The sequence below is a fragment of the Anolis sagrei genome, chromosome X (assembly GCF_037176765.1).
Source record: "Anolis sagrei isolate rAnoSag1 chromosome X, rAnoSag1.mat, whole genome shotgun sequence".
Lineage (NCBI taxonomy): Eukaryota > Metazoa > Chordata > Lepidosauria > Squamata > Dactyloidae > Anolis > Anolis sagrei.
Window position 1 is genome coordinate 8,400,341 of NC_090034.1, and position 20,848 is coordinate 8,421,188.

Sequence of the window (20,848 nt, forward strand, 5' to 3'; positions counted from 1 at the left end):
CCATTTCGGAAATACGTAAGATGGCCTGGCGATGCTTGCTGGGAGCTCTCCTCTCTCTCCTCTCTTAGCCAGTCAGAGGCAGAGCCTGAAAGAGGAGGAGGAGGAGGAGGAGGAGGAGAGGGCGGGGAAGGCGCCGGCTGAGCAAGCGATCAAGAGGGCGAGTGAGAGGGCGAGCGGCGAGCGAGAGGGCGAGCGGCGAGCGAGAGGGTGAGCGAGAGGGCGAGCGGCGAGTGAGAGGGCGAGAGGGCGAGCGGCGAGTGAGAGGGTGAACGGCGAGCGAGAGGGCGAGCGAGAGGGCGAGTGAGAGGGCGAGCGAGAGGGCGAGCGGCGAGCGAGAGAGTGAGCGAGAGGGCGAGCGGCGAATGAGAGGGTGAGCGGCGAGCGAGAGGGTGAGCGAGAGGGCGAGCGGCGAGCGAGAGGGTGAGTGAGAGGGCGAGCGAGAGGGCGAGCGGCGAGCGAGAGAGTGAGCGAGAGGGCGAGCGGCGAGTGAGAGGGCGAGCGGCGAGTGAGAGGGTGAGCGGCGAGCGAGAGGGCGAGCGAGAGGGCGAGCGAGAGGGCGAGCGACCCTCAGCGGGAAGGCGGCCCGTCCCTCCTTCCTCACCTTTGCGGTGGGTGTGCTTCATTCTCCCAATTCCTTAGCGGAGGGCTGTGCTTCGTTCTCCCAATTCCTTAGCGGAGGGCTGGGCTAGATGGCCTTTGGGGAGCCCTTCTCCCAATTTCGCATTGCTTCAGAGGAGCCGGGCCCGACTCGGCGGCAGCGCTTGAGGGCCCGCCAGAGTGAGTGCCTGCCTTCCCTCCTTAATAATAATTTCTCCTCCCTATTCTACTAAATTAATAATTAAATTAAAAAAATATTTAAAAAATATTGAAAAAAAAGGGCGCCATCTTTACAAAATGTTTTGTAAATATTAACGAAATTTCGTAAATACCGAACTTTTTTAAGGGAAAATTTTGTAATTATTTTAAATATCGAAACAAAAAAAAAACCCCAAATACAAATCGATTTTAGAAACAAATTTTTGCGTTGTTACCCAGGCCTAGAGGATAGAAGTAACTGCCTCGTAAGGAGTCGACCCAATGATTCAGATAGTGTTTTCTGCACTCGTTGGAGCCTCAGCGAAGCACAGTCTTGGCTTCACAACCTTAGAAGACCAAAGTGGAGGTCCGAACCCAACCCTATGCCCTGTTTGTAAGGCCGAACAGGACATAGGGTTACAGCCTGTGTTAGACGGGGTTCCACTCCCCCTGAAGACGCAGGTTCACAGCTTGGGAGTGATCCTGGACTCATCGCTGAGCCTGGAACCCCAGGTCTCGGCGGTGGCCGGGAGAGCTTTTGCACAACTAAAACTTGTGCGCCAGCTGCGCCCGTACCTTGGGAAGTCGGACTTGGGCACGGTGGTCCACGCTCTTGTTACATCCCAATTGGATTACTACAACGCACTCTACATGGGGTTGACTTTGAAGACTGCTCGGAAACTCCAACTGGTCCAGCAGGAGGCAGCCAGATTGCTCACCGGAGCGACATACAGGGAGCACACCACCCCCCTGTTGTGTCAGCACCACTGACTGCCGATCCAATTCCGAGCACAATTCAAAATCCTGAACCGATGCCTGGCCGCTGTGACGGTCTGGATGAGGGTGAACAAATTGAAATTGAATCCAGACAAGACAGAGGTACTCCTGGTCAGTCACAAGGCCGAACAGGGCATAGGGTTACAGCCTATGTTAGATGGGGTTACACTCCCCCTGAAGATGCAGGTTCGCAGCTTGGGTGTGACCCTGGACTCATCGCTGAGCCTGGAACCCCAGGTTTCGGCGGTGACCAGGGGAGCATTTGCACAGCTAAAGCTTGTGCGCCAGCTGCACCCGTACCTTGGGAAGTCTGACTTGGCCACGGTAGTCCACGCTCTGGTTACATCCCGTTTAGACTACTGCAACGCTCTCTACGTGGGGTTGCCTTTGAAGACAGCTCGGAAGCTCCAACTAGTCCAACGCTCGGCAGCCCTGATTTTAACAGGAGCGGAGCGCAGGGAGCATACAACCCCCCTGTTGCGCCAACTCCACTGGCTACCGATCTGCTACCGGGCTGAATTCAAAGTGCTGGCGTTGGCCTTTAAAGCCCTAAACGGTTCCGGCCCAAGCTACCTATCTGACCGCATCTCTGCCTATGAACCCACCAGGAGTTTGAGATCTTCCGGGGAGACCCTGCTCTCGATCCCGCCTGCTTCTCAAGCTCGGCTGGCGGGGACGAGAGATAGGGCCTTCTCGGTGGTGGCTCCTCGGCTGTGGAACGCCCTTCCTACGGACATTAGACTAGCACCATCTCTAATGGTATTCCGCAAAAAGGTGAAGACCTGGATGTTTGTGCAGGCGTTTGAGTAATTTAGTGCAATCTGGTAATGGAACATAGGAATGGAACAATGGACGATGAACCTGGACTACGCTTGGATGATGAGAAGATTGGGTACGGTTGTTTTTTGTAATAATTGTGCATTGTAATTGCTTATTGGTAATTTATGGATAATGTGTTAAGTCCATTGTTATATGTTGTATGGAACCACTGCTGTTTCTACTGTTTTTACTGTTTGTGAACCGCCGTGAGTCGCCTTCGGGCTTGAGATACAGCGGTATATAAGCAAAGTAAATAAATAATAATAAATAAAGTGCTAGTTTTGACCTACAAAACCCTATATGGCTCCGGCACAGCGTACCTGTCCGAACGCATCTCCCTCTACGTCCCACCTCGGAACCTAAGATCCTCTGGGGAGGCCCTGCTCTCGACCCCGCCTCTATCACAAGTGAGATTGGCGGGGACGAGGAGCAGGGCCTTCTCGGTGGTGGCCCCCCACCTGTGGAATTCACTCCCCGGGGAAGATTAGATCGGCAACGTCCCTTCTTTCATTTAGGAAAAAGTTGAAAACCTGGATATGGGACCAGGCATTTGGACATTCTGGCAGCTAAAGAAAGATTTGACAACGAGCTGGAATTTGACGAGACGGAATGGATTTACGGAACTCCGAACGCTGAGCTCAGGATTAGCCTACTACTGTGTTTATTGTATTGTTTTGTAATGATGATTTTAATTTTTAATTTGTAACTGTTTAATTGCTTTTATATATGTATGTATATGTGACAAAGGCATCGAATTGTGCCTTTCTCTGTAAGCCGCCCTGAGTCCCCCCTTGGGGGTGAGAAGGGCGGGGTAAAAGTGACGGAAATAAATAACCCCCCAGAAGATGTACGGTCGCAGCTTGGGGGTTGTCCTGGACTCATTGATGGTGGTATTATAATATTTATCTTGTCAGGAGCAAACCAAACAGTTGTATTGCATTTTTTAACAAACAAACAAAACACAAAGTTTGCAAGCTTGGTAGTTGATTAAATGCCCTTTGACCAGTATCTGGCCACTTGGAGTGCCTCTGGTGTTGCCGCAAGAAGGTCCTCCATTGTGCATGTGGCAGGGCTCAGGTTGCATTGCAGTGAGTGGTCAGTGGTTTGCTCTTCTCCGCACTCGCATGTTGTGGATTCCACTTTGTGGCTCCATTTCTTGAGGTTGGCTCTGCATCTCGTAGTGCCAGAGCGCAGTCCGTTCAGCGCCTTCCAAGTCGCCCAGTTTTCTGTGTGTCTCTCATTTGGTGTCAGCCATTGATTGAGGTTCTGGGTTTGAGCCTGCCACTTTTGGACTCTCGCTTGCTGGGGTGTTCCAGCAAGTGTCTCTGTAGATCTTAGAAAACTATTTCTTGATTTACGTCGTTGATGTGCTGGCTGATACCCAAACAGGGGATGATCTGGAGATGTCTCTGCCTTGGTCCTTTCACTATTGGCTGCTACTTCTTGACGGATGTCAGGTGGTGCAATACCGGCTAAACAGTGCAATTTCTCCAGTAGTGTAGGGCACAGACACCCCATAATAATGTGGCATGTCTCATTAAGAGCCACGTCTACTGTTTTAGCGTGGTGAGATGTGTTCCACACTGGGCATGCATACTCAGCAGCACAGTAGCATAGTGCAAGGGCAGATGTCTTCACTGTGTCTGGTTGTGATGGCGGTGACCAAGGGAGCATTTGCACAGTTAAAACTTGTGCGGCAGCTGTGCCCATACCTTGGGAAGTCTGACTTGGCCACGTTGATCCATGCTCTGGTTACATCCCGTATAGACTACTGCAATGCACTCTATGTGGGGTTGCCCTTGAAGACTGTTTGGAAGCTTCAAATGGTCCAAAGGGTGGCAGCCAGGTTACTAACAGGAGTGGTGCTCATGGAACACACTACTCCTCTGTTGCGTCAGCTACTGGCTTTAGCCTATAAAGCCCTAAACTATTCTTGCCCAGCTTACCTCTCTGAACGTATCTCCTCCTATGAACCATCGCAGAGCTTAAGATCGTCTGGGGAGGCACTACTCTCGATCCTGCCTGCCTTCAAATATTTGATACTGCATCTGTAATATACATGTGTGTGTGTGTGTGTGTGTGAATGGCTGGATGGCCCTTTGTCAGGAGGGTTTTGATGGTGTTTTCTTTCCCTGGTGAAGGGAATTGGACTGGATGGCCTTAAGGCAGCATTTCCCATCCTGGGAAGTAAAGGGGGGGGTCACCAGGGGGGTGTCAGAACGGTCACCAAAGACTACCGGAAAAAACAGTATTTTCTGTTGATTGTGGGGGTTCTGTAAGGGATGTTTGGCCCAATTCTATTGTCGGTGGGGTTCTGAATGCTTCCCAGGTTGTAGGTGAACTATAAATCCCAGTAACTACAACTCCCAAATGTCAAGGTCTATTTCCCCCAAACTCCATCTTTGTTCACATTTGGGCATATTGAGTATTCCTGTTAAGTTTGGTCCAGATCCATCATTGTTTGAGTCCACAGTGTTCTTTGGATGGAGGTGAACTACAATTCCAAAATTCAAGGTCAATGCCCACCAAACCCTTCTAGTGTTTTCCGTTAGTCATGGGAGTTTGTGTGCTATGTTTGGTTCAATTCCATCGTTGGTGGGGTTCAGAATGCTCTTTGATTGTCAGGATTCTATTTTCCCCAAACTCCATCTTTGTTCACATTTGGGCATATTGAGTATTCCTGTCAAGTTTGGTCCATTGTTTGGTCCAAAGATGGAGTTTCCCCAAACTCCATCTTTGTTCACATTTGGGCATATTGAGTATTCCTGTCAAGTTTGGTCCAAGTTTGGTCCATTGTTTGAGTCCACAGTGTTCTTTGGATGGAGGTGAACTACAATTCCAAAAGTCAAGGTCAATGCCCACCAAACCCTTCTAGTGTTTTCTGCTGGTCATGGGAGTTGTGTTTGCCATGTTTGACTCAATTCCATCATTGGTGGAGTTCAGAATGCTCTTTGATTGTAGGTGAACTATAAATCCCACAAACTCCAACTCCCAAACGACAAAATCATAATTTTCTGAGTGATGGTCACTCCTTGTGTCGTGAGACATTTTGTTGCCAAATTTGGTGTGATTTCTTTCATTAGTTCTTTTGTTTTTAAGGTACTCATTATGCACAGAGCATTATATATATATAGATAGAAGTGGGAGTGTGCATTTGTGTGTGCATGGTTTTCCAAGTGCATGGAACAGAGTCTGTCTTGTTGGGAGAATTATTGCAATTACCTAGATCGGTTTCTTCTCGTTTCTCTTGACGTTTGACATTTCCTTGAAAGCCCTCCTTCCTTTTTTCGTCACCCACAGGTGCGTGACACTGCCGTGGCTCTGAACAAAACAGCAGAGCCTTATTTGGGGGACCTGGAGGTCATGTTCGCCAAGCAGACGGATTATCTCCACGTGGTCCAAAAACTCCAGGGACTCCTGGACGAGCTGGTGAGGCAGACAACAGAAATTCCTTTCTGGAAGAACGACGAGGTCTCGTTAGATGAGCTGGCAGATCGTGTGGATCAGTACGACTGGTACAGGTGAGCCGTGGGAGGCCTTGCAGGTGATCTTTGTGCCGTTTTGCTCCCTTCTGGTGCCGGGAAATGTGTCGTGGTAATGAAGCTTTGACTTCTGTCGGCTTTGCTGGGGAACTTGAAGGCATTGAACTCCTCAGCCATTAAACGGGGGAAGGTTGGAGGCACTGTCGAGTCTCATAGCGCTTGATGCTGCTGCGTGCTTTCAAGGTGTTTAGAACTTAAGTTGACCCTAAGGTGAAAACATTGGAGAGTTTTCTCAGCCCGGATTGTTCAGAAGATGTAAAGATGAGACACTTGACCAAGGATTTTTTTATGACTGAACAGGAATTCAAACAATGGCCTCTAGTCCAACATTCATAATCATAATGTGGTGGAGGCTCCTTCTTTGGAAGCTTTTAAGCAGAGGCTGGATGGCCATCTGTCAGGGGTGATTTGAATGCAATATTCCTGCTTCTTGGCAGAATGGGGTTGGACTGGATGGCCCATGAGGTCTCTTCCAACTCTTTGATTCTATGATTCTATGATCACTTTACCGGCTCCAGTAGAATCATAGAATCACAGAATCAAAGAGTTGGAAGAGACCTCATGGGCCATCCAGTCCAACCCCCTGCCAAGAAGCAGAAATATTGCATTCAAATCACCCCTGACAGATGGCTGTCCAGCCCCTGTTTAAAAGTTTCCAAAGAAGGAGCCTCCACCACACTCCGGGGCAGAGAGTTCCACTGCTGAACGGCTCTCACAGTCAGGAAGTTCTTCCTTGTGTTCAGATGGAATCTCCTCTCTTGTAGTTTGAAGCCATTTTTCCGCGTCCTCGTCTCCAAGGAAGCAGAAAACAAGCTTGCTCCCTCCTCCCTGTGGCTTCCTCTCACATATTTATACATGGCTATCCTATCTCCTCTCAGCCTTCTCTTCTTCAGGCTAAGCATGCCCAGCTCCTTAAGCCGCTCCTCATAGGGCTTGTTCTCCAGACCCTTGATCATTTTAGTCGCTCTCCTCTGGACACATTCCAGCTTGTCAATATCTCTCTTGAATTGTGGTGCCCAGAATTGGACACAATATTCCAGGCGTGGTCTAACCAAAGCGGAATAGAGGGGTAGCTTGACTTGATTCTATGATTCCCTAGATCTAGACACTAGGCTCCTATTGATGCAGGCCAAAATCCCATTGGCTTTTTTTGCCACCGCACCACATCGTTGGCTCATGTTTAACTTGTTGTCCACGAGGACTCCAATATCTTTTTCACACGTACTGCTCTTGAGTACTGAACATGAGGAAGAACTTCCTGACTGTGAGAACCATTCAGCAGTGGAACTCTCTGCCCCGGAGTGTGGTGGAGGCTCCTTCTTTGGAAGCTTTTAAACAGAGGCTGGATGGCCATCTGTCAGGGGTGATTTGAATGCATTATTCCTGCTTCTTGGCAGGGGTTGGACGGGATGGCCCATGAGGTCTCTTCCAACTCTTTGATTCTATGATTCTATGATTCATGTTCCAGAAGCATTCTCTCCTGACATTTTACCCACATCTATGGCAGGCATCCTCAGAGGTTGTGAGGTCTGTTGGAACTTCATAGATGTGGGCAAAACATCAGGAGGGAATGCTTCTGGAACATGGCCAGATAGCCCGGATTACATTGGGTTGCTGTAAAAAAAAACCTAGGGTTCTTTACGCAGGGCTAAGGCATGGGAGTTGAAAGTCATGTTTCTTCTATAAAGCTTGCTTCTCGCTTGCAAACTATTTGTGTCTCATAATATACCTTTTTGGGTTTTGTTGCAGATGGTTGGGATACCTGGGCCTGCTCCTCTTCCATGTCTTGATCTGTTTGCTGGTGCTGTTTGGATTAATTAGAAACTCAAAAGGCATTCTTATCGGGTAAGTTGATTTGAGCGCCATGACTGAAGCGTGTGAAAATGAAATAGTGGCACTAGTGGGTGGCTGTGAGTTTTCCCATCTGTATGGCCATCCTTTCAGGTGTTTGGTACTCCAACTCCCACAACTCCTAACAGCCTCAGGCCCTTTCCTTTTCCCCCTCAGCCGCTTAAGCTTAATGCAGCTAATCTGAATGCACTATGTCATGGGTGGGGGATGTGCTCATCTCCATTTCTAAGCTGAAGAGCTGGCGTTGTCCATAGACACCTCCAAGGTCATGTGGCCAGCATGATTGTAAAGGTAGGGGTTTCCCCTGACGTTAAGTCTAGTTGAGTCCGGCTCTGGGGTGGGGTGGGGGATGTGCTTATCTCTATTTCTAAGCTGAAGAGCTGGCGTTGTCCATAGACACCGCCAAGGTCATGTGGCCAGCATGATTGTAAAGGTAAAGGTTTCCCCTGACATTAAGTCTCATTGAGTCCAGCTCTGGGGAGGGGTGGGGGATGTGCTCATCTCCATTTCTAAGCTGAAGAGCTGGCGTTGTCCATAGACACCTCCAAGGCCATGTGGCCAGCATGATTGTAAAGGTAAAGGTTTCCCCTGACATTGTCTAGTTGAGTCCGGCTCTGGGGAGGGGTGGGGGATGTGCTCATCTCCATTTCTAAGCTGAAGAGCTGGCGTTGTCCATAGACACCTCCAAGGCCATGTGGCCAGCATGATTGTAAAGGTAGAGGTTTCCCCTGACATTAAGTCTAATTGAGTCCGGCTCTGGGAGGGATGTGCTCATCTCCATTTCTAAGCTGAAGAGCTGGCGTTGTCCATAGACACCGCCAAGGTCATGTGGCCAGCATGATTGTAAAGGTAAAGGTTTCCCCTGACATTAAGTCTAATTGAGTCCAGCTCTGGGGAGGGGTGGGGGATGTGCTCATCTCCATTTCTAAGCTGAAGAGCTGGCGTTGTCCATAGACACCTCCAAGGCCATGTGGCCAGCATGATTGTAAAGGTAAAGGTTTCCCCTGACATTGTCTAGTTGAGTCCGGCTCTGGGGAGGGGTGGGGGATGTGCTCATCTCCATTTCTAAGCTGAAGAGCTGGCGTTGTCCATAGACACCTCCAAGGCCATGTGGCCAGCATGATTGTAAAGGTAGAGGTTTCCCCTGACATTAAGTCTAATTGAGTCCGGCTCTGGGAGGGATGTGCTCATCTCCATTTCTAAGCTGAAGAGCTGGCGTTGTCCATAGACACCTCCAAGGCCATGTGGTCAGTATGATTGTAAAGATAAATGTTTCCCCTGACATTAAGTCTAATTGAGTCCAGCTCTGGGGGGGATGTGCTCATCTCCATTTCTAAGCTGAAGAGCTGGCGTTGTCCATAGACACCTCCAAGGCCATGTGGCCAGCATGATTGTAAAGGTAAAGGTTTCCCCTGACATTAAGTCTAATTGAGTCCAGCTCTGGGGAGGGGTGGGGGATGTGCTCATCTCCATTTCTAAGCTGAAGAGCTGGCGTTGTCCATAGACACCTCCAAGGCCATGTGGCCAGCATGATTGTAAAGATAAATGTTTCCCCTGACATTAAGTCTAATTGAGTCCAGCTCTGGGGGGGATGTGCTCATCTCCATTTCTAAGCTGAAGAGCTGGCGTTGTCCATAGACACCTCCAAGGCCATGTGGCCAGCATGATTGTAAAGGTAAAGGTTTCCCCTGACATTAAGTCTAATTGAGTCCAGCTCTGGGGGGGATGTGCTCATCTCCATTTCTAAGCTGAAGAGCTGGCGTTGTCCATAGACACCGCCAAGGTCATGTGGCCAACATGATAGTAAAGATAAAGGTTTCCCCTGACATTAAGTCTAATTGAGTCCAGCTCTGGGGAGGGGTGGGGGATGTGCTCATCTCCATTTCTAAGCTGAAGAGCTGGCGTTGTCCATAGACACCTCCAAGGCCATGTGGCCAGCATGATTGTAAAGATAAATGTTTCCCCTGACATTAAGTCTAATTGAGTCCAGCTCTGGGGGGGATGTGCTCATCTCCATTTCTAAGCTGAAGAGCTGGCGTTGTCCATAGACACCTCCAAGGCCATGTGGCCAGCATGATTGTAAAGGTAAAGGTTTCCCCTGACATTAAGTCTACTTGAGTCCAGTTCTGGGGAGCGGTGGGGGATGTGCTCATCTCCATTTCTAAGCTGAAGAGCTGGCGTTGTCCATAGACACCTCCAAGGCCATGTGGTCAGTATGATTGTAAAGATAAATGTTTCCCCTGACATTAAGTCTAATTGAGTCCAGCTCTGGGGGGGATGTGCTCATCTCCATTTCTAAGCTGAAGAGCTGGCGTTGTCCATAGACACCTCCAAGGCCATGTGGCCAGCATGATTGTAAAGGTAAAGGTTTCCCCTGACATTAAGTCTAATTGAGTCCAGCTCTGGGGAGGGGTGGGGGATGTGCTCATCTCCATTTCTAAGCTGAAGAGCTGGCGTTGTCCATAGACACCTCCAAGGCCATGTGGCCAGCATGATTGTAAAGATAAATGTTTCCCCTGACATTAAGTCTAATTGAGTCCAGCTCTGGGGGGGATGTGCTCATCTCCATTTCTAAGCTGAAGAGCTGGCGTTGTCCATAGACACCTCCAAGGCCATGTGGCCAGCATGATTGTAAAGGTAAAGGTTTCCCCTGACATTAAGTCTAATTGAGTCCAGCTCTGGGGGGGATGTGCTCATCTCCATTTCTAAGCTGAAGAGCTGGCGTTGTCCATAGACACCGCCAAGGTCATGTGGCCAACATGATAGTAAAGATAAAGGTTTCCCCTGACATTAAGTCTAATTGAGTCCAGCTCTGGGGAGGGGTGGGGGATGTGCTCATCTCCATTTCTAAGCTGAAGAGCTGGCGTTGTCCATAGACACCTCCAAGGCCATGTGGCCAGCATGATTGTAAAGATAAATGTTTCCCCTGACATTAAGTCTAATTGAGTCCAGCTCTGGGGGGGATGTGCTCATCTCCATTTCTAAGCTGAAGAGCTGGCGTTGTCCATAGACACCTCCAAGGCCATGTGGCCAGCATGATTGTAAAGGTAAAGGTTTCCCCTGACATTAAGTCTAATTGAGTCCAGCTCTGGGGGGGATGTGCTCATCTCCATTTCTAAGCTGAAGAGCTGGCGTTGTCCATAGACACCGCCAAGGTCATGTGGCCAGCATGATTGTAAAGGTAGAGGTTTCCCCTGACATTAAGTCTAATTGAGTCCAGCTCTGGGGGGGATGTGCTCATCTCCATTTCTAAGCTGAAGAGCTGGCGTTGTCCATAGACACCGCCACGGTCATGTGGCCAGCATGATTGTAAAGGTAGAGGTTTCCCCTGACATTAAGTCTAATTGAGTCCAGCTCTGGGGTGGGGTGGGGGATGTGCTCATCTCCATTTCTAAGCTGAAGAGCTGGCGTTGTCCATAGATACCTCCAAGGCCATGTGGCCAGCATGATTGTAAAGATAAAGGTTTCCCCTGACATTAAGTCTAATTGAGTCCAGCTCTGGGGAGCGGTGGGGGATGTGCTCATCTCCATTTCTAAGCTGAAGAGCTGGCGTTGTCCATAGACACCTCCAAGGCCATATGGCCAGCATGATTGTAAAGATAAAGGTTTCCCCTGACATTAAGTCTAATTGAGTCCAGCTCTGGGGAGGGGTGGGGGATGTGCTCATCTCCATTTCTAAGCTGAAGAGCTGGCGTTGTCCATAGACACCTCCAAGGCCATGTGGCCAGCATGATTGTAAAGGTAAAGGTTTCCCCTGACATTAAGTCTAATTGAGTCCAGCTCTGGGGAGGGGTGGGGGATGTGCTCATCTCCATTTCTAAGCTGAAGAGCTGGCGTTGTCCATAGACACCTCCAAGGCCATGTGGCCAGCATGATTGTAAAGGTAAAGGTTTCCCCTGACATTAAGTCTAATTGAGTCCAGCTCTGGGGGGGGATGTGCTCATCTCCATTTCTAAGCTGAAGAGCTGGCGTTGTCCATAGACACCGCCACGGTCATGTGGCCAGCATGATTGTAAAGGTAGAGGTTACCCCTGACATTAAGTCTAATTGAGTCCAGCTCTGGGGTGGGGTGGGGGATGTGCTCATCTCCATTTCTAAGCTGAAGAGCTGGCGTTGTCCATAGATACCTCCAAGGCCATGTGGCCAGCATGGTTGTAAAGGTAAAGGTTTCCCCTGACATTAAGTCTAATTGAGTCCAGCTCTGGGGAGGGGTGGGGGATGTGCTCATCTCCATTTCTAAGCTGAAGAGCTGGCGTTGTCCATAGACACCTCCAAGGCCATGTGGCCAGCATGATTGTAAAGATAAAGGTTTCCCCTGACATTAAGTCTAATTGAGTCCAGCTCTGGGGAGGGGTGGGGGATGTGCTCATCTCCATTTCTAAGCTGAAGAGCTGGCGTTGTCCATAGACACCTCCAAGGCCATGTGGCCAGCATGATTGTAAAGGTAAAGGTTTCCCCTGACATTAAGTCTAATTGAGTCCAGCTCTGGGGGGGATGTGCTCATCTCCATTTCTAAGCTGAAGAGGTGGCGTTGTCCATAGACACCGCCAAGGTCATGTGGCCAACATGATAGTAAAGATAAAGGTATCCCCTGACATTGTCTAGTTGAGTCCGGCTCTAGGGTGGGGGTGGGGGGATGTGCTCATCTCCATTTCTAAGCTGAAGAGCTGGCGTTGTCCATAGACACTGCCAAGGTCATGTGGCCAGCATGATTGTAAAGGTAGAGGTTTCCCCTGACATTAAGTCTAATTGAGTCCAGCTCTGGGGAGGGGTGGGGGATGTGCTCATCTCTATTTCTAAGCTGAAGAGCTGGCGTTGTCCATAGACACCTCCAAGGCCATGTGGCCAGCATGATTGTAAAGGTAAAGGTTTCCCCTGACATTAAGTCTAATTGAGTCCAGCTCTGGGGGGGATGTGCTCATCTCCATTTCTAAGCTGAAGAGCTGGCGTTGTCCATAGACACCGCCAAGGTCATGTGGCCAACATGATAGTAAAGATAAAGGTTTCCCCTGACATTAAGTCTAATTGAGTCCAGCACTGGGGAGCGGTGGGGGATGTGCTCATCTCCATTTCTAAGCTGAAGAGCTGGCGTTGTCCATAGACACCTCCAAGGCCATGTGGCCAGCATGATTGTAAAGGTAAAGGTTTCCCCTGACATTAAGTCTAATTGAGTCCAGCTCTGGGGAGCGGTGGGGGATGTGCTCATCTCCATTTCTAAGCTGAAGAGCTGTTGTTGTCCATAGACACCTCCAAGGCCATGTGGCCAGCATGATTGTAAAGGTAAAGGTTTCCCCGGACAGTAAGTCTAGTTGAGTCCGGCTCGGGGGCAGGGAATGTGCTCATCTCCATTTCTAAGCTGAAGAGCTGTTGTTGTCCATAGACACCTCCAAGGCCATGTGGCCAGCATGATTGTAAAGGTAAAGGTTTCCCCTGACATTAAGTCTAGTTGAGTCCGGCTCTGGGGAGGGGTGGGGGATGTGCTCATCTCCATTTCTAAGCTGAAGAGCTGTTGTTGTCCATAGACACCTCCAAGGCCATGTGGCCAGCATGATTGTAAAGATAAAGGTTTCCCCTGACATTGTCTAGTTGAGTCCGGCTCTGGGGAGCGGTGGGGGATGTGCTCATCTCCATTTCTAAGCTGAAGAGCTGTTGTTCTTCCATAGACACCTCCAAGGCCATGTGGCCAGCATGATTGTAAAGATAAAGGTTTCCCCTGACATTGTCTAGTTGAGTCCGGCTCTGGGGAGCGGTGGGGGATGTGCTCATCTCCATTTCTAAGCTGAAGAGCTGGCGTTGTCCATAGACACCTCCAAGGCCATGTGGTCAGTATGATTGTAAAGGTAAAGGTTTCCCCTGACATTAAGTCTAATTGAGTCCAGCTCTGGGGAGGGGTGGGGGATGTGCTCATCTCCATTTCTAAGCTGAAGAGCTGTTGTTGTCCATAGACACCTCCAAGGCCATGTGGCCAGCATGATTGTAAAGATAAAGGTTTCCCCTGACATTGTCTAGTTGAGTCCGGCTCTGGGGAGCGGTGGGGGATGTGCTCATCTCCATTTCTAAGCTGAAGAGCTGGCGTTGTCCATAGACACCTCCAAGGCCATGTGGTCAGTATGATTGTAAAGGTAGAGGTTTCCCCTGACCTTAAGTCTAGTTGAGTCCGGCTCTGGGGTGGGGTGGGGGATGTGCTTATCTCTATTTCTAAGCTGAAGAGCTGGCGTTGTCCATAGACACCTCCAAGGTCATGTGGCCAGCATGATTGTAAAGGTAAAGGTTTCCCCTGACATTAAGTCTAGTTGAGTCCGGCTCTGGGGTGGGGTGGGGGATGTGCTCATCTCCATTTTTAAGCTGAAGAGCTGTTGTTGTCCATAGACACCTCCAAGGCCATGTGGCCAGCATGATTGTAAAGGTAAAGGTTTCCCCTGACATTAAGTCTAATTGAGTCCAGCTCTGGGGAGCGGTGGGGGATGTGCTCATCTCCATTTCTAAGCTGAAGAGCTGGCGTTGTCCATAGACACCTCCAAGGCCATGTGGCCAGCATGTTTGTAAAGGTAAAGGTTTCCCCTGACATTAAGTCTAATTGAGTCCAGCTCTGGGGGGGATGTGCTCATCTCCATTTCTAAGCTGAAGAGCTGGCGTTGTCCATAGACACCTCCAAGGCCATGTGGCCAGCATGATTGTAAAGGTAAAGGTTTCCCCTGACATTAAGTCTAATTGAGTCCAGCTCTGGGGAGGGGTGGGGGATGTGCTCATCTCCATTTCTAAGCTGAAGAGCTGGCGTTGTCCATAGACACCTCCAAGGCCATGTGGCCAGCATGATTGTAAAGGTAAAGGTTTCCCCTGACATTAAGTCTACTTGAGTCCAGTTCTGGGGAGCGGTGGGGGATGTGCTCATCTCCATTTCTAAGCTGAAGAGCTGGCGTTGTCCATAGACACCTCCAAGGCCACGTGGCCAGCATGATTGTAAAGGTAAAGGTTTCCCCTGACATTAAGTCTAATTGAGTCCAGCTCTGGGGAGGGGTGGGGGATGTGCTCATCTCCATTTCTAAGCTGAAGAGCTGGCGTTGTCCATAGACACCTCCAAGGCCATGTGGCCAGCATGATTGTAAAGGTAAAGGTTTCCCCTGACATTAAGTCTAATTGAGTCCAGCTCTGGGGAGGATGTGCTCATCTCCATTTCTAAGCTGAAGAGCTGGCGTTGTCCATAGACACCTCCAAGGCCATGTGGCCAGCATGATTGTAAAGGTAAAGGTTTCCCCTGACATTAAGTCTAATTGAGTCCAGCTCTGGGGAGCGGTGGGGGATGTGCTCATCTCCATTTCTAAGCTGAAGAGCTGGCGTTGTCCATAGACACCTCCAAGGCCATGTGGCCAGCATGATTGTAAAGGTAGAGGTTTCCCCTGACATTAAGTCCAATTGAGTCCAGCTCTGGGGGGGATGTGCTCATCTCCATTTCTAAGCTGAAGAGCTGGCGTTGTCCATAGACACCGCCAAGGTCATGTGGCCAGCATGATTGTAAAGGTAGAGGTTTCCCCTGACATTAAGTCTAATTGAGTCCAGCTCTGGGGTGGGGTGGGGGATGTGCTCATCTCCATTTCTAAGCTGAAGAGCTGGCGTTGTCCATAGACACCTCCAAGGCCATGTGGCCAGCATGATTGTAAAGGTAAAGGTTTCCCCTGACATTAAGTCTAATTGAGTCCAGCTCTGGGGAGGGGTGGGGGATGTGCTCATCTCCATTTCTAAGCTGAAGAGCTGGCGTTGTCCATAGACACCTCCAAGGCCATGTGGCCAGCATGATTGTAAAGGTAAAGGTTTCCCCTGACATTAAGTCTAATTGAGTCCAGCTCTGGGGAGGGGTGGGGGATGTGCTCATCTCCATTTCTAAGCTGAAGAGCTGGCGTTGTCCATAGACACCTCCAAGGCCATGTGGCCAGCATGATTGTAAAGGTAAAGGTTTCCCCTGACATTAAGTCTAATTGAGTCCAGCTCTGGGGAGGGGTGGGGGATGTGCTCATCTCCATTTCTAAGCTGAAGAGCTGGCGTTGTCCATAGACACCTCCAAGGCCATGTGGCCAGCATGATTGTAAAGGTAAAGGTTTCCCCTGACATTAAGTCTACTTGAGTCCAGTTCTGGGGAGCGGTGGGGGATGTGCTCATCTCCATTTCTAAGCTGAAGAGCTGGCGTTGTCCATAGACACCTCCAAGGCCACGTGGCCAGCATGATTGTAAAGGTAAAGGTTTCCCCTGACATTAAGTCTAATTGAGTCCAGTTCTGGGGAGCGGTGGGGGATGTGCTCATCTCCATTTCTAAGCTGAAGAGCTGGCGTTGTCCATAGACACCTCCAAGGCCACGTGGCCAGCATGATTGTAAAGGTAAAGGTTTCCCCTGACATTAAGTCTAATTGAGTCCAGCTCTGGGGAGGGGTGGGGGATGTGCTCATCTCCATTTCTAAGCTGAAGAGCTGGCGTTGTCCATAGACACCTCCAAGGCCATGTGGCCAGCATGATTGTAAAGGTAAAGGTTTCCCCTGACATTAAGTCTAATTGAGTCCAGCTCTGGGGAGGGGTGGGGGATGTGCTCATCTCCATTTCTAAGCTGAAGAGCTGGCGTTGTCCATAGACACCTCCAAGGCCATGTGGCCAGCATGATTGTAAAGGTAAAGGTTTCCCCTGACATTAAGTCTACTTGAGTCCAGTTCTGGGGAGCGGTGGGGGATGTGCTCATCTCCATTTCTAAGCTGAAGAGCTGGCGTTGTCCATAGACACCTCCAAGGCCACGTGGCCAGCATGATTGTAAAGGTAAAGGTTTCCCCTGACATTAAGTCTAATTGAGTCCAGCTCTGGGGAGGGGTGGGGGATGTGCTCATCTCCATTTCTAAGCTGAAGAGCTGGCGTTGTCCATAGACACCTCCAAGGCCATGTGGCCAGCATGATTGTAAAGGTAAAGGTTTCCCCTGACATTAAGTCTAATTGAGTCCAGCTCTGGGGAGGATGTGCTCATCTCCATTTCTAAGCTGAAGAGCTGGCGTTGTCCATAGACACCTCCAAGGCCATGTGGCCAGCATGATTGTAAAGGTAAAGGTTTCCCCTGACATTAAGTCTAATTGAGTCCAGTTCTGGGGAGCGGTGGGGGATGTGCTCATCTCCATTTCTAAGCTGAAGAGCTGGCGTTGTCCATAGACACCTCCAAGGCCATGTGGCCAGCATGATTGTAAAGGTAGAGGTTTCCCCTGACATTAAGTCCAATTGAGTCCAGCTCTGGGGGGGATGTGCTCATCTCCATTTCTAAGCTGAAGAGCTGGCGTTGTCCATAGACACCTCCAAGGCCATGTGGCCAGCATGATTGTAAAGGTAAAGGTTTCCCCTGACATTAAGTCTAATTGAGTCCAGCTCTGGGGAGGGGTGGGGGATGTGCTCATCTCCATTTCTAAGCTGAAGAGCTGGCGTTGTCCATAGACACCTCCAAGGCCATGTGGCCAGCATGATTGTAAAGGTAAAGGTTTCCCCTGACATTAAGTCTAATTGAGTCCAGCTCTGGGGAGGGGTGGGGGATGTGCTCATCTCCATTTCTAAGCTGAAGAGCTGGCGTTGTCCATAGACACCTCCAAGGCCATGTGGCCAGCATGATTGTAAAGGTAAAGGTTTCCCCTGACATTAAGTCTACTTGAGTCCAGTTCTGGGGAGCGGTGGGGGATGTGCTCATCTCCATTTCTAAGCTGAAGAGCTGGCGTTGTCCATAGACACCTCCAAGGCCACGTGGCCAGCATGATTGTAAAGGTAAAGGTTTCCCCTGACATTAAGTCTAATTGAGTCCAGCTCTGGGGAGGGGTGGGGGATGTGCTCATCTCCATTTCTAAGCTGAAGAGCTGGCGTTGTCCATAGACACCTCCAAGGCCATGTGGCCAGCATGATTGTAAAGGTAAAGGTTTCCCCTGACATTAAGTCTAATTGAGTCCAGCTCTGGGGAGGGGTGGGGGATGTGCTCATCTCCATTTCTAAGCTGAAGAGCTGTTGTTGTCCATAGACACCTCCAAGGCCATGTGGCCAGCATGATTGTAAAGGTAAAGGTTTCCCCTGACATTAAGTCTAATTGAGTCCAGCTCTGGGGAGCGGTGGGGGATGTGCTCATCTCCATTTCTAAGCTGAAGAGCTGGCGTTGTCCATAGACACCTCCAAGGCCATGTGGCCAGCATGTTTGTAAAGGTAAAGGTTTCCCCTGACATTAAGTCTAATTGAGTCCAGCTCTGGGGGGGATGTGCTCATCTCCATTTCTAAGCTGAAGAGCTGGCGTTGTCCATACACACCTCCAAGGCCATGTGGCCAGCATGATTGTAAAGGTAAAGGTTTCCCCTGACATTAAGTCTAATTGAGTCCAGCTCTGGGGAGGGGTGGGGGATGTGCTCATCTCCATTTCTAAGCTGAAGAGCTGGCGTTGTCCATAGACACCTCCAAGGCCATGTGGCCAGCATGATTGTAAAGGTAAAGGTTTCCCCTGACATTAAGTCTACTTGAGTCCAGTTCTGGGGAGCGGTGGGGGATGTGCTCATCTCCATTTCTAAGCTGAAGAGCTGGCGTTGTCCATAGACACCTCCAAGGCCACGTGGCCAGCATGATTGTAAAGGTAAAGGTTTCCCCTGACATTAAGTCTAATTGAGTCCAGCTCTGGGGAGGGGTGGGGGATGTGCTCATCTCCATTTCTAAGCTGAAGAGCTGGCATTGTCCATAGACACCTCCAAGGCCATGTGGCCAGCATGATTGTAAAGGTAAAGGTTTCCCCTGACATTAAGTCTAATTGAGTCCAGCTCTGGGGAGCGGTGGGGGATGTGCTCATCTCCATTTCTAAGCTGAAGAGCTGGCGTTGTCCATAGACACCTCCAAGGCCATGTGGCCAGCATGATTGTAAAGGTAAAGGTTTCCCCTGACATTAAGTCTACTTGAGTCCAGTTCTGGGGAGCGGTGGGGGATGTGCTTATCTCCATTTCTAAGCTGAAGAGCTGGCGTTGTCCGTAGACACCTCCAAGGCCATGTGGCCAGCATGATTGTAAAGGTAAAGGTTTCCCCTGACATTAAGTCTAATTGAGTCCAGCTCTGGGGAGGGGTGGGGGATGTGCTCATCTCCATTTCTAAGCTGAAGAGCTGGCGTTGTCCATAGACACCTCCAAGGCCATGTGGCCAGCATGATTGTAAAGGTAAAGGTTTCCCCTGACATTAAGTCTACTTGAGTCCAGTTCTGGGGAGCGGTGGGGGATGTGCTCATCTCCATTTCTAAGCTGAAGAGCTGGCGTTGTCCATAGACACCTCCAAGGCCACGTGGCCAGCATGATTGTAAAGGTAAAGGTTTCCCCTGACATTAAGTCTAATTGAGTCCAGCTCTGGGGAGGGGTGGGGGATGTGCTCATCTCCATTTCTAAGCTGAAGAGCTGGCGTTGTCCATAGACACCTCCAAGGCCATGTGGCCAGCATGATTGTAAAGGTAAAGGTTTCCCCTGACATTAAGTCTAATTGAGTCCAGCTCTGGGGAGGGGTGGGGGATGTGCTCATCTCCATTTCTAAGCTGAAGAGCTGGCGTTGTCCATAGACACCTCCAAGGCCATGTGGCCAGCATGATTGTAAAGGTAAAGGTTTCCCCTGACATTAAGTCTAATTGAGTCCAGCTCTGGGGAGCGGTGGGGGATGTGCTCATCTCCATTTCTAAGCTGAAGAGCTGGCGTTGTCCATAGACACCTCCAAGGCCATGTGGCCAGCATGATTGTAAAGGTAAAGGTTTCCCCTGACATTAAGTCTAATTGAGTCCAGCTCTGGGGAGGATGTGCTCATCTCCATTTCTAAGCTGAAGAGCTGGCGTTGTCCATAGACACCTCCAAGGCCATGTGGCCAGCATGATTGTAAAGGTAGAGGTTTCCCCTGACATTAAGTCCAATTGAGTCCAGCTCTGGGGGGGATGTGCTCATCTCCATTTCTAAGCTGAAGAGCTGGCGTTGTCCATAGACACCGCCAAGGTCATGTGGCCAGCATGATTGTAAAGGTAGAGGTTTCCCCTGACATTAAGTCTAATTGAGTCCAGCTCTGGGGTGGGGTGGGGGATGTGCTCATCTCCATTTCTAAGCTGAAGAGCTGGCGTTGTCCATAGACACCTCCAAGGCCATGTGGCCAGCATGATTGTAAAGGTAAAGGTTTCCCCTGACATTAAGTCTAATTGAGTCCAGCTCTGGGGAGGGGTGGGGGATGTGCTCATCTCCATTTCTAAGCTGAAGAGCTGGCGTTGTCCATAGACACCTCCAAGGCCATGTGGCCAGCATGATTGTAAAGGTAAAGGTTTCCCCTGACATTAAGTCTAATTGAGTCCAGCTCTGGGGAGGGGTGGGGGATGTGCTCATCTCCATTTCTAAGCTGAAGAGCTGGCGTTGTCCATAGACACCTCCAAGGCCATGTGGCCAGCATGATTGTAAAGGTAAAGGTTTCCCCTGACATTAAGTCTAATTGAGTCCAGCTCTGGGGAGGGGTGGGGGATGTGCTCATCTCCATTTCTAAGCTGAAGAGCTGGCGTTGTCCATAGACACCTCCAAGGCCATGTGGCCAGCATGATTGTAAAGGTAAAGGTTTCCCCTGACATTAAGTCTACTTGAGTCCAGTTCTGGGGAGCGGTGGGGGATGTGCTCATCTCCATTTCTAAGCTGAAGAGCTGGCGTTGTCCATAGACACCTCCAAGGCCACGTGGCCAGCATGATTGTAAAGGTAAAGGTTTCCCCTGACATTAAGTCTAATTGAGTCCAGCTCTGGGGAGGGGTGGGGGATGTGCTCATCTCCATTTCTAAGCTGAAGAGCTGGCGTTGTCCATAGACACCTCCAAGGCCATGTGGCCAGCATGATTGTAAAGGTAAAGGTTTCCCCTGACATTAAGTCTAATTGAGTCCAGCTCTGGGGGGGATGTGCTCATCTCCATTTCTAAGCTGAAGAGCTGGCGTTGTCCATAGACACCTCCAAGGTCATGTGGCCAGCATGATTGTAAAGGTGGAGGTTTCCCCTGACATTAAGTCTAATTGAGTCCAGCTCTGGGGTGGGGTGGG

The 20,848-nt window shown here is 49.9% G+C and overlaps 1 protein-coding gene across 2 annotated transcripts in view; it reads left to right on the forward strand.

The window, feature by feature from the left end:
* LOC132782164 (protein tweety homolog 3) overlaps window positions 1-20,848 on the forward strand; it is a 168,252-nt gene that overhangs the window by 89,947 nt on the left and 57,457 nt on the right. For both annotated transcript variants that reach the window (XM_067460633.1, XM_067460634.1), the window contains exons 4-5: window positions 5,692-5,912; window positions 7,683-7,778. In XM_067460633.1, coding sequence (XP_067316734.1) covers window positions 5,692-5,912; window positions 7,683-7,778 — 317 coding nt within the window. The remainder of the gene's footprint in view (window positions 1-5,691; window positions 5,913-7,682; window positions 7,779-20,848) is intronic.